Here is a 16,809-nt window from a genome sequence, read left to right on the forward strand (position 1 = left end):
TCTTCCCTCCTCTCTAAGGTGTGTTAGAATGCTGTCCACTGAAGGCTTGACTGGACGGTGTTTTTACAGCACGTGTTTTTACACGAAGGCGGGCGGAGTCGGACGATGCCTCACCTTTAGAGACTTTGATGCCGCGGGGTCGAGTCCGCTCGACGGGCGACACTTTCCTCCTGGGGATACCTCGCTGCTGCCACTTCCAGTATTACGAGTGTGGCCCTGCAGTGTGACGGCACACACACACACACACACACACACACAAACACACACACACACACATGCAACACACACACAGGTGCAAGTGTGCCTTTTGCTGATTACATTTTATTTTTTTCTTCCTCTGTGGTGGCGTGATCGGGGAATTGGGAACTGTGTTCAGCCACTGCCTCCACCTGAAGGGAAAACTAACAGACTAATCGTGGAACTTTTTCAAGTTTGTTTGCTGTTTCTAGAGGATGTCAAAAAGGGGGAACCAGCAGTGTCGCTCAAACGTGTCTCTCGTACCCCCTTCAGTATCCCCTTTTCTGCCTCCTCAGCCATGAGTTAATGAAAAATAAACTAAGTTGCATGCTTTGTGTACAGTACACGGAGGCAGAAACTCCCCTCGACTTTTTACTGTACATAATTTTAGAATGTGCCTTGAAAGCCTTCTTCCTCACACTATGAATCACTTGTATTTCCTGTAAGTATAGCTTTATAGACTTTATTAACTTTTTTTTGTCTTGTTTTGTTTCCCTCTTTCAAACAAATAAGCACCGTGCTCTCCCCCTTTTTTTCTTTTTTTTTTTCCTTTTCTTTTATTTCGAAAGCTTTGACTTGATTTCTGTGAGAGTTGAAGCCTTGCAGAAGGAGAGGAGCGAGCCGTTAAACCCCTTGCAGTCATCATGAAGCTACGTCCGACCCGGTCCGCTCACCGCTTGTGTAATTGCTCAGCTGCCTGTGTACGATCTGCAGATGCAGCAAAAAAAGGAAGGCGAGGAATCTTTTTTTTTTTTTTCAGGACGTCAAATATGTCGGGGACTGTCGGGAGGGGAAGGGGTCATAATGCAAAAAATTACAAACTGCCATCTTATCTGACAACTGGAATGTAGGTTTAATGTTTCGGGGGACAACTCCACCTCAGTGCAAAGAGACGCTCATTCTCCAGAACAATCAGGACGTCACTGCAGAGGTCTCCATGTCGCTGTGCACCTGAATCGGGTTTTATTTTTTGTGAGGTAACAAAGATCAAAGTGAACACGTTTCAGTTTAAAGTATACCTATGATGTGGAGATATTCGTATATATATACCATTTATATACAACCGGTCACAATAGTTACAACATCATGGAAGCAGACTGTCCACTTTGTATACTCTTATTTGTATTTGGCTCATTTCATCCTCCTAAGCTTTTATTGATGAGGGTGTTTCTAAAGTTTACTTATTGTCATTACCTTACTTTAACTGTGGAGTAGTTACTGTTTTTTTTCTTTTTTTTCTTTCCACACTTGTGAAAAACGTTGCCTTGCGTCAGTGCCTTAGAACTATTGAATTTGTATTGATTATCTATTCTGTCACATCCGAGTGCCATTTTTAAAACCGAAATTTTAGTAATGTTTAAACCCATTTAAAAGTAGAAGATGGATTATTGTCTCTTAAGCACTTACGCCATACTTTGTTCCTTTTTTTTTTTTTTTTTTTTTTCCAATCCAAAGAAACCATTTTTTCAGCTTTATCTGCACCTTGGTGTGAAGAGGCAGTTTATTCATGTTTATTAAATGGAAAAAAATAATTTGGATATCTAAAGTGTTTCTTTGATTTTAGCTGGGAAAACTGTCTTTGTAACAGATAAGTTATTTGTAAAAATAATTAAAAAAAATCTATTCTGAGTTTTGGGGTTTGTCTTTGTGATGCTGATGATCCACTAGATGGCAGAAGAGACCAACATAGTTTAAAATAAGATATTCCTTTGTACAGGATTACAGCAGTGCACATTGTGTTATTTTACAGCCTTATTCCAAAATAGATACTTTTTCTTCTCAAAAAGCACACACAATCCCCCATAATGACAATGTGGAAAAGGGCTTTTTGAAATTTGTGCAAATCTATAAAAAAATAGATGAAAAAAATCACGTAATAATTCACAGCCTTTGCCATGGCGCTCAACATTGAGTTCAGGTGCATCCGGTTACCACTAACCTGTTTCCACCACTTGATTGGAGCCCACATGTGGTCCATTCAGTTGATTGCACATAGTTTGGAGAGGCACACACCGGTCTATACAAGGTCCCACAGTTCACGGTGCATGTCAGAGCACAAACAAGCCATGATTGTATCGAGGCACAGATGTGGGGAAGGGTACAGAAACATGTCTGCAGCATTGAAGGTCCCAATGAGCACAGTGGCCTCCATCCTGCATTAATGGGCTTTTCTCATTGTCATTTTGGTTTATTGTGTGTAGAATGCTGTCATGCAGGAGAAATGTCTGTTAAATCAACGGTCAACCTTTAATCTCTGTTAAAGCTACCAAGGAACTTTCATTGTTGACTTTGGCGGTCCCTCTGGACAACAGTGGTAGTGCTTCCTAGAACCAGAATCCCTTTGAGAAAACCTTTCCAGTTTAGTCCTGGTCCTGAGAATCGTGGAGCTCTGCTCCTCATTAATCTGCAGCTAAAACATTATAGTTTTTAAACTAGGTTGACCTTGGAGGCTGACATAATGACGCCGGTATATCACGTCCTCATCTCTCCAATCACAGGAAGACAGTCGGGGTCAGCGAGGTGGACGAATCCGTGTCTTTATCGTTCTGAAAATGTCTTGAATCCCATGACTCATTTGGCTTTGAGTCGGGCTTAGACCAGAGGAATTGAAACGCATCTGACATGTCCACATCAAATTGAAGCATTACTTGTTAAATGTTGTTCAGCATTATTAAATCAGAAAGTAGAAGTAGTTTTGAAGCACGATATACTGTATTTACATGATATTAAACGGACACTTTAATATCCTATGTCCAAAAAAAACCATAGTATGTCATGAAACAAAATGCCAGTAGTATCGTGTGGCATGAAAATGTCCACGTATAATATGCCATAAAAGTTTTATAAAATACCTCTGAGTAAAGGATGGCGTCCATTGCACTGTTGCTCCCACCAACCAACCAATACTGAACCAAAAGTCAGGATATTAACACATGTAATGCCCGTCCAACACATTTATGGAAATGCATTAATAAGGTGTCCTAACCAGCAGAGAGCAGCAGCTCCCAGGTTCAAATCAGTGTCCATTAAACCATCTTTGGATTTGAAGATTGACGAAGAACCGAGGAGAGCGATTTGAGTGCTTTTATTTCACAGGGGCAGCAAATACACAGAATTCATATAAAAACAAGTCAATGGCATTTCTTTACACAAGTGCAGAACACAAATAGAGTTCCTCACTGAGGTAACTTGAAAAAACAACACATGCTGCTTTAATAAACGATTTGCGCTGCTACAATAAGTAGCATGTAATGGAGTGTAGTGCATTGCACTTTTATATTAAAGAAATAGCATTCCTATTGCTACGCTTTCAAGACTCCATCAGATTGAGTCATTTTTTAATGCTGAGAATACAAGGGCGAGTTTGGAATGCGTCCAAGCACGAACCACGTAATAATCAAGAGAACGAGAAACACGTCCTTTCTGTCATTTTTCACTTTGCTTCTGGGATGAGAACTCTGGTGTGGACTCAGTTTGAGTCAGAACTAATATTAAAAAAAGCGCCTTTCTAATCTAGAAGGAGATGTGGTTGGTCCTGTAGCTCTGGATGAGAGAAATCAGTTCCGTCAGGTCTGAGATGTGAGGGTAAGTGTTCATGACTTGCTCCACCGTGCTCTGAGGGAAGAGGGTGCTCAGCTGGCTCCTCAGGCCCTTCCTCTGCTCGCCCGGCGGGTTCTTGGCTCGGCCCTGCGCCCACGGGTCCCTTGGCAAGCTGTGGCTCTGTCTGTAACAGGGCTGCCTCCAGCACTCCTTCTCTGAAAAGGGGCCGTGATGCGCCCCGTTCTGTGGAGGCAGAGTAGGGCAGGAGCCCCACGCCGGCTGGTGGTGGTGGTCCATCCTCGTCTCTTGGTGGCCGCACCTGCACTGGCTGCAGGCGGGGCGTTCGCAGGGCAACGAGCCGTTTTGATGAGGGTAGTAACCTCCCCCGCCCAGACAGGGCCTCTGGGTGTTCCCGCCGAAGGACCCCGAGAGGGAGTAGTCGTCGTGGCTCAGGCTGTAGCTGGCCACTCCGCTGCTGAAGCTGTGCGGAGGACGCTCCGAGCTGTAGGGAGCGTCCTGGATGTAGAGCCGGGACATGAAGCTCTCCATGGAGCCGAAGGCCTCGTCCACTTCGGGGCTCGGGCAGAGGCGGAGGCTCGTGTTGGATTGGCTTCTCGGGCTGCCGGCGTCCCTGTGATAGATGAACTGCTCGCTGGGCGAAGCCCTGTGGGACTGATCCTCTAGGCTGAGGGGCGGAGGGGTGGATGACGTGTATCTGAGCTCCGGCTGATACGCAGCCGGGCGGCAGTGCGTGTCCTGCAGGCTCGGTTTGGGAGAGAAGTTCTTGGCTTTGTCTCTCAGCGCCCTCAGCTCGTCGGCCACAGACAGCTGCGATTGGTTGGCTCGCTCCGGGTGGTAGAACTTGCACTTGACTCCGTAGGTACACTTCTTTCCTGATAGAACAAAAAGAAGAGGTTATTCATGGGATCCCCACACAAAAACAGCACAGCCCTATTCGTTTTGTCAATCAGCAAGGTATTTTGCGGCAATTTTCTGAATGCTCATTCACAAAAATGTTACAACTCCTAATGAGAAGAAAAAATCAGTTTAATTGAAGGCTGAAGAAAACTGTAAAGAAGTAACGCAAGGACAGAGATGTTCACACAGCTGCAGTTCCTCTATGGGACGAGAAAACATTTTGGTCTTGTGAAATCTTTTCTAAACCAGTTGGATCCTTAAAAAAAAAAATCCACTGGTCAAACCGAGTGGCAAAAGACTGGGACAAAAAATAAAAAATCTGCAACTTGATAATGTTCCCATGAACAATGAATTGCTCTGATGGACTGCCAAGCAGTTGGGTTCGGGTATCCATGTTGCCCAACGGTGGACTGGCTTTTAGGCTCTCTCAGTGGCACACCCTTATTCATAAGGCAATCCTTGGTCTGCTCCCAAACTACCTGTGTGTTTGCATCCACCAGAGAAGAGTCGGACAATATTCTTTGCGATCTCTGGACTTTTTTATGCTCACTGTTCCAAATGCCAGAACGGAAATGGGAAAAAGGTCTTTTGGGTACTCTGCCCCCTCATCATGGAATATGTTGCAGAATGTTTTAAAGCTCAGGGAACTAAGACCACTGACTGCTTTTAAATCTCAAATGAAAGAAATAGAGGCAGGTTTCCAAAAATGTAAATGTTTCTTAAATTAACTCTACGTCACTGTTTCTTAGCTCTTAGTTTCTTTTAACTAGTCTTGTTCTGTCTATAACTAAGTGTTTTTTATGCTGCTGCCTGTCTTGGCCACGTCTCCCTCGAAAAAGAGATTTTTTATTTTAATGGGACTTCCTGGTTAAATAAAGGTTAAATAATAATAAAAAAAAAAGATTCCCTGACTTTCCCTCCCACGTCACCAAAGGGGTCACTGTTCACTTGTCCAAGGAATAATATCCTGGAGTGGCACACCATTTTCCCATTTGTTTGTTCCCAGACGATGTCTGCTCGTGACCCCGACTTTTCATATTATTACGTCCTATATGTTTGGCTTAGTTTATGACCAACATACCTTCAGATAGCATCACATTCCCATCAGCCTCGGCTTACGTACTTAAGGCAGAGCTGCTAGCGTGGCTATGGACTCATCCCCCTCAGGAGAATACAAGGAAGTCTAACCTGAGCGCTAGTGTTTTTGTGTTGAAACAGAAGAGTAAAACCAACCGTAAGGACAGTGCTGCAGTTTGTTGTCCGGGGTCCACGACTTCTTCCGCAGAAAATCATCAATGGTGGGACCATTTCTCCCCAGAGGATCGTCGGGAGGCATAAACCTGCACCGGCACAGGGTCAAATATGAGGGTCAGGCGCCGTCTCTTGAAACATGCGAGCAGAAGAGCTGGCCCCGAAGCCGCCGTCAGGCTTACTTGTCATTAGCGAAGGTGTACATCAGCAGCCGCTCCTCGATGAACTTCTTCCACTGGGGGTTCTCCGTCTGCAGGTCTCGGTAGTTGTCGTTGGACACGATGATGCCGTCCGAGTCGACGGCCAGCTTGATGATGTAGCGGTCGTCGTAGCACACCACCCTCTTGCCGTTGACGCAGCGCGACGGCGTGTACACCAGGATCTTCCTCCTCTCCAGCTCATGGAGGACATGCTGATCTGGGAAACATGAATACAATCAATGTTTAAAAAGTCAGAAATGCTATATGAATGAGTCTTCCAACGAGCAGAAGATAATGGCCGACGTTATAGGCGGGGAAACCCTAACGGCTCCCATGGATAATGGACCAAGATGCACCTGTACGTATCAAACGAGCAGCCAACTATGTTTTGCAGAAATAACGTTTTACTGAGGCAGGTGACCTGCAGTGGAAACACACATGAGCTTTTATCTTTATCTTTGCATCCTTGTTGTGATAGCGAGCTTTACATTGCGACCATAAAAGGGTTGAAATTGCACTTGGCACCGAGAACGCTTCCTTGTAGCCCGATGACGCCGATCGCTTCCAGAAAAGAAGATGTTTGTTGCCGACTTGCTCAGACATGAACACAATACTGAATTTCTGGTACAATAAGGTAGTTACACTTCCTTATTGTTTGATCAGTCAAACGGGGAAAGTTCAAAACTTGTTTTTCCGCCGATTTCAGCGCTAAGTAATCTGAGCCGAGCAATCTCCTGCTCATGTCAGCTCTGTCTCAATATCGTAAAAGATACTCAGTGTTGTGTCTTTGCGGCTTCTACGTTTACTTCCGATTATTCAAATGAATCGGATCGCTTTGCTGATCGAGTTGATGATACCGGCAGTAGTCATGATCCGCATTACAGTGAATTTGTCCTTCAAAACACCCTTCTAATGTACCGCACACACTGTATGTCGTAACCTCTGATGGTGAGATTGCGTTCAACTGGGTCATCGTTGCAAGTGGAAGCTGATCTATATTTATTGCATTTACAGTAGATTGAATCTCTGTGAGTGCGCTGCGAGAAGGATGATCACCAGAGCATTTCCCCCTCAGCTCAGTGGAGCATTTTAGGCTCTTTCAGCTTCATGTTTTTTTTTTATTTATTGGGCCGGCCGGCGGATTCTGCTTCCATCAACCTCTTTTACAGCAGCAGCTGTTTCCGTGGACCAAAGCTGCATGTTTTTGGCTGATGATTAGTGTTTTTTTACTTGCTTTTAACGGTTTTTATTACTTATTTGTAATGTGCTGTACTGTAGCTTTGTGTTGTGTGCCCTTCTCCCCACATATAATGTTGCATTGTGTCTTTTCTCCTGTACTGTTTGCTCTTGTTTTATGTTTGTTATGGTCTGTCAAGGGACTACAGAATGTGAATTAGCTGGAGCTAAAATCTGGTACAGTGCATCAAATGGTGACATTTATGTTTTAACACTACGTGGTCCCTTTTAAATAAAGATATAATTATGAATTATTATTATTTAGCAGCTAAAGAGTCAGATCGTTTTCTCAGGAGTTGGTGGAGACCAAAAGCAGAGCTAAAAAAAAGTCAATATTTGACTTAATAATGGACCGATACACGGCTCAAAATGAATGGTAATGTTGCTTTGCGTCTGCTGGATGTGTAAATCGTTTTTTTTATGCCAACATGTTTGCCAAAAGGACTTTAATCGTTTGTTTTAATGTCCCAAAATCAAATTGTTGCAGCTTTAAAAGGGAAGCGGCATCAATGATGTATTGCTCGGTTGGCAGAGGTTTGTGCTCTCGGGAACCTTCTAATTTGTGTCGAAGTTCCCGGACGGCACCTGATGGATTCTGGGTAATGACTCCCACACTGGGAGTATGTCTCTGTCGCAGATGAACTGAGCCCGTAACACCTTGTAACGGAGCCAACAGCAGCATGAAAAGCCTTGATAATTTACATCCGGCGCTGGGACAGTGAACTTGTCTCTGTTGTGAACGTCAGTGACGTGAAGTGTCAGTTGGTGCAACCATAAACGAGGCTCGAATTCTGGTCGGTCCTGATTGGCAGTTCTTCATTACAACGGTTATTGTAGTTTTATTTTTTTCGCCACAACTTCCTCAACCAGGTTTTCGCGGCATCACATGACACGGCCCCATTCAGCCCATTGTGTATGAGCCACCTGCAGCTGTACAATGCAACACGGCATCCCGATTGGGTGAGGTCAGCCTGAAGGCAAAGAATGTGCACACAAACCGGACAAAAACTGAGCAAAAAGCGAGCAACAGCAACATGGCAGTTCTCACAATTCGCTGGCGTTTCCCTTTCTGACTTCACCACGGATCAGAGAGACCGGTCAGGTGACCTCACCTGTGATGGGCGCCTCGGGCCGCGGCTGCTCTTTCCTCCACAGGGGAACGAACACGGTGATGTCTCGCAGCCCTTTGTCCCAGAACCAGCTCACCGCCAGCCGGAGGCCCTGGCACGAAAACACTTTCTTGTCGCCATGGCTACAAAGACACAGAATCCAGAGTCAACAAAAAAAAAAACGACTTCTTCTTTAGTGTTTCCGTCCACCCAACTGTAAACACACACACACACACACACACACACACACACACACACACACACACACACACACACACACACACACACACACACACGTTTCAGGAAGTAGATGTGTTGCAAGGCACAGTTCTCTAAAACCCTAGATGAGGCGCGACGCTCTCTTATTAAAAAAGAAAGTCTTATTGTGAATTATAGTGGCTGACAAAGCATGGGCCACTTTATTTAATGTTTCTCTATTAGAGAAAATAAGCCAAGATTCTTGGCAAAAAAAGAAAACCATTATATTTGGCAGCATAATATGTGGGTCATCAAATCTAAACCCTGACTCCTTTAAGGAAAAAATAATATATAATAGCTGTTCCATCCCAAGGGAAGAGGTCCAGGTGAGACATTATGAGGCCGGTGTTCATTTTATCCCTGAAACAAAAGCGAGGGACGTGCTGAAGAGCCGCTGCTGAAGTAAACGAGGCTGTTTTGCTTGCCGGAGGAATCAAAAAGCTGCGTGCGTGCATTTGAGCGCCTGTGGTTCCCCTTTTCTCCGTCAGCAGGAAGTGGTGATGCCCTTTGAACACAACAGGGACCGAAGGCGAGGCTTGGCGTGAGTATTTAGGGGGGAATCTGAATACAGGTCTATCTTGCATATCTGTATCGCGTGCCGTGAAGCAGACTTTGAATGACGTTTCCTCGATCATTTCTACGTGCAGCCTCGGGCTCTTTTGTCAAACCCCATGCCGTCAGAGAGGCGGATCACTTGTTGAGGTTTCACTGCTTGGACGGGTTCCAATAAAACCACCGGAGACGCATGTTGGGAGCAGCGGCGCAATGGAAACAAGCAAACACTGGCTTGGAACCAACTGCCTGACATTCATGAGGATCTTGAATATGTACTTGTTTTTTAAAAAATGTGCCAGGGCAACAGGTTATAAACGCTGATATATTGAGTCAAGGGACATGCAGAAGCCAGGGATTTTTGGAGGTTGAGCCATAAGAGGGGCTTAAAGTCGGCATCATCTCAACTTTTTTTAACCTGTCCCTCAGTTCAGTCAGAAATGCGGCATTGTCCCAGCAGACCAGGACAACTGGCTAACTTTGAAGAGGCCCGTACAGGGAAGTGGAGCCTGATGACGGGTTCAACGCCTGAGGCCAACCACACACACACATGACAAGGTGTTACAGTAAATACTCTCTCCCTCTTCTTCCTCTTTAATCTCCCCTTGTGTCCTAACAGGAATATGTGTGGTGGAACCATTGCTCTTTTGTTTCCTCCTTTTGAATTTACAGCGTGCCCTCGGCCTACTTGACACGATGTTTGTTTGAGCAAATGCAGGCTCAGGACTTCCTTGTCACCAAAGTGGGTCAGGTAAAAGTTGGAAAAGGGGCGAGATTAGACGCCAGCGTAGCGTGTCACACATTAATTAATATTGCAAGTCCCGCCGAACGAGAATATCGGAACGGCTCAGATTGTGAGCGCGTCACTTTCTTTTGAGCCGTTCGGGCATGACGTCACGTTGAAGCGAGTGCACAGAGAAGGAAAACAAAAAAAGAAGCAAGTCGTGTTTTCACATCCCACATCTTTCAAGGGGAAGTGTGCTGCGATCAATTCTGCGAAGTGAAACACGAGTTAGGGACGGTCATGTGACCGGAAACTCACTTTTAGCACTAAAATAGAGCTGTTGTAATGTTCCTTTTTGATTTTATTGGATTATTCAAGTACACACATCTGTCACACCTGAGGGAATTTTTTATTTTTTTTCCAGGAAGTAAAGAAAAGAAAAAAAGGAAAGAATGTTTTCTCTTTGTCATGTAAAATATTTGGTAATGTTTGGATTGGCCCAAGAATGAAATGCCAGCGAGGCGGCGGCTGAAAGAAACTATGTGCATTTGCTCAAATATCATATCGAGATACTGTTTTATCCCACTTCATACTAGTACTTAGGTATATTTGTTTTACGACTACAGTTGCAGATTTTGCAAATCTCGATAAACCTCTAAAATATGTACAATGTATCAATATAGATTCCATTACATGTAAAGTTATTACATTGACCAGAATTCAAATCTTTCAAATATAATAAAGGCATCGCTTATTCTAAGAAGGACCATTCTGCTATACAAATACTTTTGATACGTCATTGAGTACATTCTGCTACTTTTACTCAAAGTACTGTACTTGTTCTACGTGTTCTCACCTCATGGCCACGTTGCTCCCATCGATAACCACTGGTCTGAAGCCAGCGACGGGCTCTTGGTCCGGTCCGGCTCTGGGTAGACTGGGACCGGGGCTGCAGCCCCTGGACACTAGCTTGGGGCTGTTGGGGACGCTTTCTTGGCCGCTGCCGCCGCTGCGAGTGTGGCATGTCTTGATCAGCTCCTCCAGGATGTCGTTGGTCTGGGCGTCGTGGCGCAGGCTCTCCAGCACCCGCAGGATGTCACTGTGCGAATACCCCAACTTCAGAAACCGCTCCACCTTGGCGTGCTGCTGCATCTGGCGGTCCATAGTGGAGCCCGATCCAGAACGGGTGATTCCTCTCCTCGGGTCGGCCTCCTCGCTTGTCAGCGTCTCCGTGGTAACAACCTATGTGTGTGTGTGTGTGGGGGGGTGGTTGTTATTTTAGAGCGGTTGACAGGTGTCACACAAAAAAAGAGGATAGAGGCAGAGTCAAATTCTCTGTTACTGTAAACACAGGAAACAGGGGGTTGAGGTTTGGCATCTCTGGTTATCACAACCTCATGACTTCCACGGCTGACGTCAGGGTGGTTAAAAAGCCCCCGTCTCTCACACACAACAACAACAAGAGGGGCCTGCACTGATCTAATTTGACCTCCAGTGCCACAGAGGTCCCGGGCCAAAACAGACATGAATGGAGCTGATGCGGGCGCGAGGGCTATTAATGGCTGGAGCCTCACCCCATTCCACACACTCACGCTTTTTATTGCTCGGTCTGGAAACCCCCCCCCCCCCCCCCCTTTGGACTTCATGACCAAAGACACTGATCACACTTTGAGGGCGAAAGAGACCGTTGGGTGACTCGCACCCCCTTCAGCGAGTACAGACCTTGAACAAAACCGAACCCATGTCCCCCTCTGAACTCCTCTCGCTGCACTCGCTCGTGCGTCAACCTGACGTTCAAAGTACGAGGGGAAACAAAAGACGTTTTTGTTTTGAAACCGAAGGCACCCTGATCTCTGCTCCGCTCCAAACCCACATCCTGCTGCTGCTGACAGTTCAGTCTGATCAACAAGCTGCAAACGAAGAGGACTCCAAACTCCAGCAACCTTTGCAACCCAGCAGCCCCCCCCCCCCCCCTCTACCTGTCTCTCACAATCTATAACACAGCAAGTCGGGACAAGACGAGCCCTCAGGCAGAGTAACATACGGTTATCACAAACACTGCAGCTGCATTTCAAGGGTCTGGTTCTGTACTTACACTCAACAGGTGGTGGTGGATCCGAGTCGCTCCCCCGCTGTGTGTGTGTGTGTCTCTCTCTCTGCGAGTGTGTGAGCTGTACTCAGGTCAGTGAGTGAGTGGCTCTGAGAAGCAGACCTGTCTGTGTGAAGCTGCTCTTATTACTCATTGGAGGAAGTGACTGCTGGCTGCTGAGAAAAAAAAAGAAAAAAACAGCAAGGAAGAGAACACTCTGTGAATTAGTGACTACTTCCTCATCAGGGCTGATCTGGGAGCCAGAAGGTTATTTTAGCCTTCTTTGTGCGCGTGTGTGTGTGTTGTGGTGAACAATAAATGCTGACTGTGACAAAGCAGTATGCAGCACCTGACAGCAAGCAATCGTTTGTACACATTTTAGTTTTTGTGAAGATTATACAGAAAGAAAATACAGAAAGGACGGGTTGGTTAGTGGGCTTTAGAGAGGAGGGTATGGATCATACTCTCATACTTATGGTATATTTGAAGAGGGAACCTCGGGTCACGGGTGTCACATGAACAAAGACAGCTGTCTGGACTGGGAGCGGGAATTGTTTTTTCCATGACAATCTTTTTATGTTGCTGCCATTATTATTTTTGGGTAATCCCAAAACCAAGAACTGGAGCAGAGTTCACCTGATTCGGGGAACTGCAGGGATCAAAACAGAGCCTGTGCCCAGTTACTAGACCCCAGAGCCTTCGGATGGAAGTGACCTACATATGCCCACAAAGACAGAACCAGGGGCGGACATCATGGAAAGGAAAGGGAACTATGAAGAAGACTAAAGACCATCTGATCACACCGGTCGGGGGCCAAATTGGGCCCCTTGCTCAGACCACGCCTCATTTTGAACTCTGCCTTCATTTTGTTCCCTCCTACACAACTGGGAAAGTTTCGTGACAATATCACGTTGACCCAATTTGTCCACAGAGAGCCATACCTGGCAAAGTACTCAAAACACACACACACACACACACACACACACACACACACACACACACACACACACACACACACTCACAGAGTTGTGACTGGTAATTGCGAACTATGGACAAAGGAAAGTAATTACTCACAGTGAAACAGTCTTTTGATGCTGCCTCTATTACCGATGTTTGCCCAACCAGGGTGTTGGACATGAATAATAATGACTAATGAGAGAGAGAGAGAGAACATGGGAGGGGCAGGAAAATAATGTGTGACGAAATTGCTGATTGGAATTAATACATAGGGTACAGCATAAGTTGGTAATTAAAGACGGTACAATAGGTTTTTAGGACAAGGGACAATTTTATATGGAAGTAAATAATGTGCTGTGTGTGACGGCAGCAGACGTCTGCAGCAACATATTGCTGCCATGGCAAAAAAAAAATTGCAAATGAGTCAGTTCTAACAGAACTTGTTAACAGGAAATCATTTTATCTTGTTGAATCACAAAGATGTCATTTTCTTTGTCAAACAAGACAAAAACATGTTTACATGAAAGTGTTATGTTGTTGCTAAACCCACTTGTAACACAACTTGTGGTATTGTTAACACATCAAAGGTGTGCTCTTCCATTGGAGGGAGGAAACTACCGGCCAATTAAAGTCACATCCTTTAGAAACAATGACTGGTTAACATGGTTTTTAAAACTGCATCATTTGGGAATTAATAATAATAATAAAACAAAAAATCTGTCATGGAAATATCTTGATAGAACTGAGAGAGTATTTATTTGAGCCACAAGTGAAGTTTGTCCGACGTCCATGGTCCAGAGGGGATGACTTCTAATACATCTTGGTGACCCCTGACCTCGTCCTTCAGCGCCACCAGCCGGTTATTAATGATCTTAACAGTCAACTTTGATGTGCCGGAAATATTCAACAAACATTCATGTATATACACTAACTCAAAAGTTTGGGGTCACTTAGAAATGTCCTTATTTTACAAAGAAAAGCACTGTTTTTTTCAATGAAGATAACATTAAATTAAATCAGTAATACGCTATACATTGTTAATGTGGTAAATGACTATTCTAGGTGGAAACGTCTGTTTTTTAATGAAATATCTACATAGGTGTATAGAGGCCCATTTCAGGAACTATCACTCAGTGTTCTAATGGGACATTGTGTTTGCGCATCGCATAGAAGACTAATGGATGATTAGAAAACCCTTGTGCAATTATGTTAGCACAGTTTAAAACAGTTATGCTGTGAGAAGCTATAAAACTGGTCTTCCTTTGAGCTAGCATCACATTTGTGGGTTTGATCATACTCTCAAAATGGCCAGAAAAAGTGAACTTTCATGTGAAACTCACCAGTCTATTCTTGATCTTAGAAATGAAGGCTATTTCACAAATTGCGAAGAAACTGAAAATGTGTCTGGGTGACCCCAAACTTTTAAACGGCAGTGTATTTTCAATATATTTGGTGACCCTTTAGCCTCAGCTGTACTTTGTGTTCAGTGCTAAATTAGCAAATGGTGCAAATGGAGGCTGACATGATGAACCTGCTAAACCAGCTCTTAAACTTATAGAATCTTCCCAAGCAATAATTGCAGTATAGTCTGCAGTATTTGACTTTGGCACAGTGGCTGCAACACGCTGCTGTGGAAACCAGCTGCCTCCGCCGGCATCAGTTATCCCGACATCAGACCCAACCCGGCAGAGTGAGCGGCTCATGCAGGCCAAGCAAGAGTCCTGGCTTCCAGTCAAGTGAATCACTCTGAAGAGAAGTTGCAACACTTTCATAAAGAGTTAGGTATCGCAGTTTTAAATCAGGAGCACCTTCAACACGCTGCTCGCGCTCAGCGCCGAGAATTTTAGGCATGATGAGAATTTTAGGCATTTAACAGATACCAGAAGTAGACAGCAACCCGCACGCTACCTGATGAATGGTGCTTTGAAAGTAACAAAGTACAGCTACTAAAATACCGCAATTTTGAGGTTACATTCCAAAGTCATGAGCGCTTTTTAGTGTAACGTCCCAATGCTTTTTGTTATGTTACTAAGGTTGTGGTCAAACCTATTCAGGATAAAAACAGCAGTGTATGACAAATATATCAAATATGTGGCGTAAATATGACTGGCATGGAATGACCACATGTAATATTCTCATACCGTGAGCATTAAACCTAAATGGTAACTTACACTCGAATGCCTTCAGTGCTCACAGGTGAACTGTATTCAGGTCTTCACCGCGCTTACGGGCACCACACCCGTCCACGGCGGTCTTGAACCCCATATCTGAAAAAATAAAAAGGCTTTCTCCGATCATGCATCCACTGATTTCGAAGTGTTCCCTTTTGTTACAACTGAGACCCGTCAGAGGCCCGTTTTTTTGGCCTTTTCCTATTTTTATATTTCTTATCCTTCCACCTGAAGAGCCCAGAATCAGACAGGTTCGATGTGAGCACCTTCCAACTGATGCTTGCCTCCTATACTGTAAAAACACACACTTTGCACCAGTGACCGTATGTAACGAGGTATGTGTGCATGGACCCTGTGTATTTGGTAGGAATTTAAAGTGACAGCGTGCCAGAAAAACCTTCCACTCAGCTACAACAACAGTGTCACCTTGTATTCGTCATGCTAACACACAGATGGCGTGACCAAGTGAGCTAAGCAGAACGCCACCGACACAAATCACACGTCGAGGGGACAACTCAGTTAACACGCTCGAGCGATTCTAAACACGACTTTGATCCTTTGTGCTCGGTATTGACTTCACGGGTCTGAAGGTGCAGGAGACCTGTCAAAAACTAAAAACGCTGCACCGTGTGCTCTGTGCTTGTGCAGGTTGCATGCAGCGCTCAGTCTGGGGAAGTCTCTGACTGCGGTTTCCCCCGGGGGAGTGAAGCTGTGCAATCCCTTTTCCACTCTGCTCGAAAGCAACCACCTTTCAGAAGCTGTTCACCTCCACTCCACAATACTTATCAGTCACGCCGAACACCACCCACACACACACACACACACACACAGGAAGATTGGAACTTTGCAGGGCGACTCTTTTCTAGAGAATGACACATCCCATCATGGTGAGGTGTACTGGGGATCACAGACAGAATTCAAGTTCAGGCTTGCACCCACAGTCCGATATTGCCCAATACGGTCTTCTTTAAAGCTTACTCATCGTGGATAAGGTCTTGGAAGGCCTTGTGCATCATGTCACACACATTTTCCTGGAATCGAACCAGACACGTTTGCATCACTTCTTTAGAATCAGACTGCAACTGAGAGCGTTGCACGTTGACACAACGTGAGGGTTGAGCAAAAAAACTAATACTTTATCAGCAAGCGTTTCGAATACGAAACACACAAATAAGAATAATTTTGTTGTATTTGTAACTCATCTCACACCTAAACATTCATGGAACTGTTTGCGACACGTTGGCTTTTGAGTTTGTGGAGTGAGAGGTGGATGTTGCGTCACCCGGCTCTGCGAGGTGGGTGGAGGGAGACACCAGTGAATCCCCTCGGTGCTTTGGAGACGGACATTTTCCATGCACACATTTTATGAATGCAAAAAAATAAAAACCCCAAATGTTAAAAAACTAAAGTCAAAGGGTGTGAGATTAACCACCTACTACTTTTGCTCTACTACTGAGCAGTTGTGGAAGTGGAAAGTGGAAGTAAATACCAAGAGGGGGGAAGTCTGTTGTGGAATTCAGATGACCTTAACAGAGGTGGAAACAATTACTCGGATGATTTACTAAAG

General features: G+C 44.9%; 1 protein-coding gene across 1 annotated transcript; it reads right to left on the reverse strand.

Annotated features, from left to right (window-relative positions):
• Window positions 1-3,325: 3,325 nt before the first annotated feature.
• On the reverse strand, window positions 3,326-12,205 carry LOC306733507 (putative ribonuclease ZC3H12D). Its single transcript, XM_079214758.1, has 6 exons — window positions 12,121-12,205; window positions 10,882-11,267; window positions 8,495-8,634; window positions 6,129-6,363; window positions 5,929-6,035; window positions 3,326-4,670 (listed from the first exon to the last, which is right to left on the reverse strand). Exons 2-6 carry the CDS (start codon window positions 11,187-11,189, stop codon window positions 3,751-3,753), a joined length of 1,710 nt encoding a protein of 569 aa, XP_079070884.1. The 5' UTR covers window positions 11,190-11,267; window positions 12,121-12,205; the 3' UTR covers window positions 3,326-3,750.
• Between the last annotated feature and the right edge of the window lie 4,604 nt (window positions 12,206-16,809).

This window comes from Taurulus bubalis (genome assembly GCF_910589615.1).
Source record: "Taurulus bubalis genome assembly, chromosome: 3".
NCBI classification, from domain to species: Eukaryota; Metazoa; Chordata; class Actinopteri; order Perciformes; family Cottidae; genus Taurulus; species Taurulus bubalis.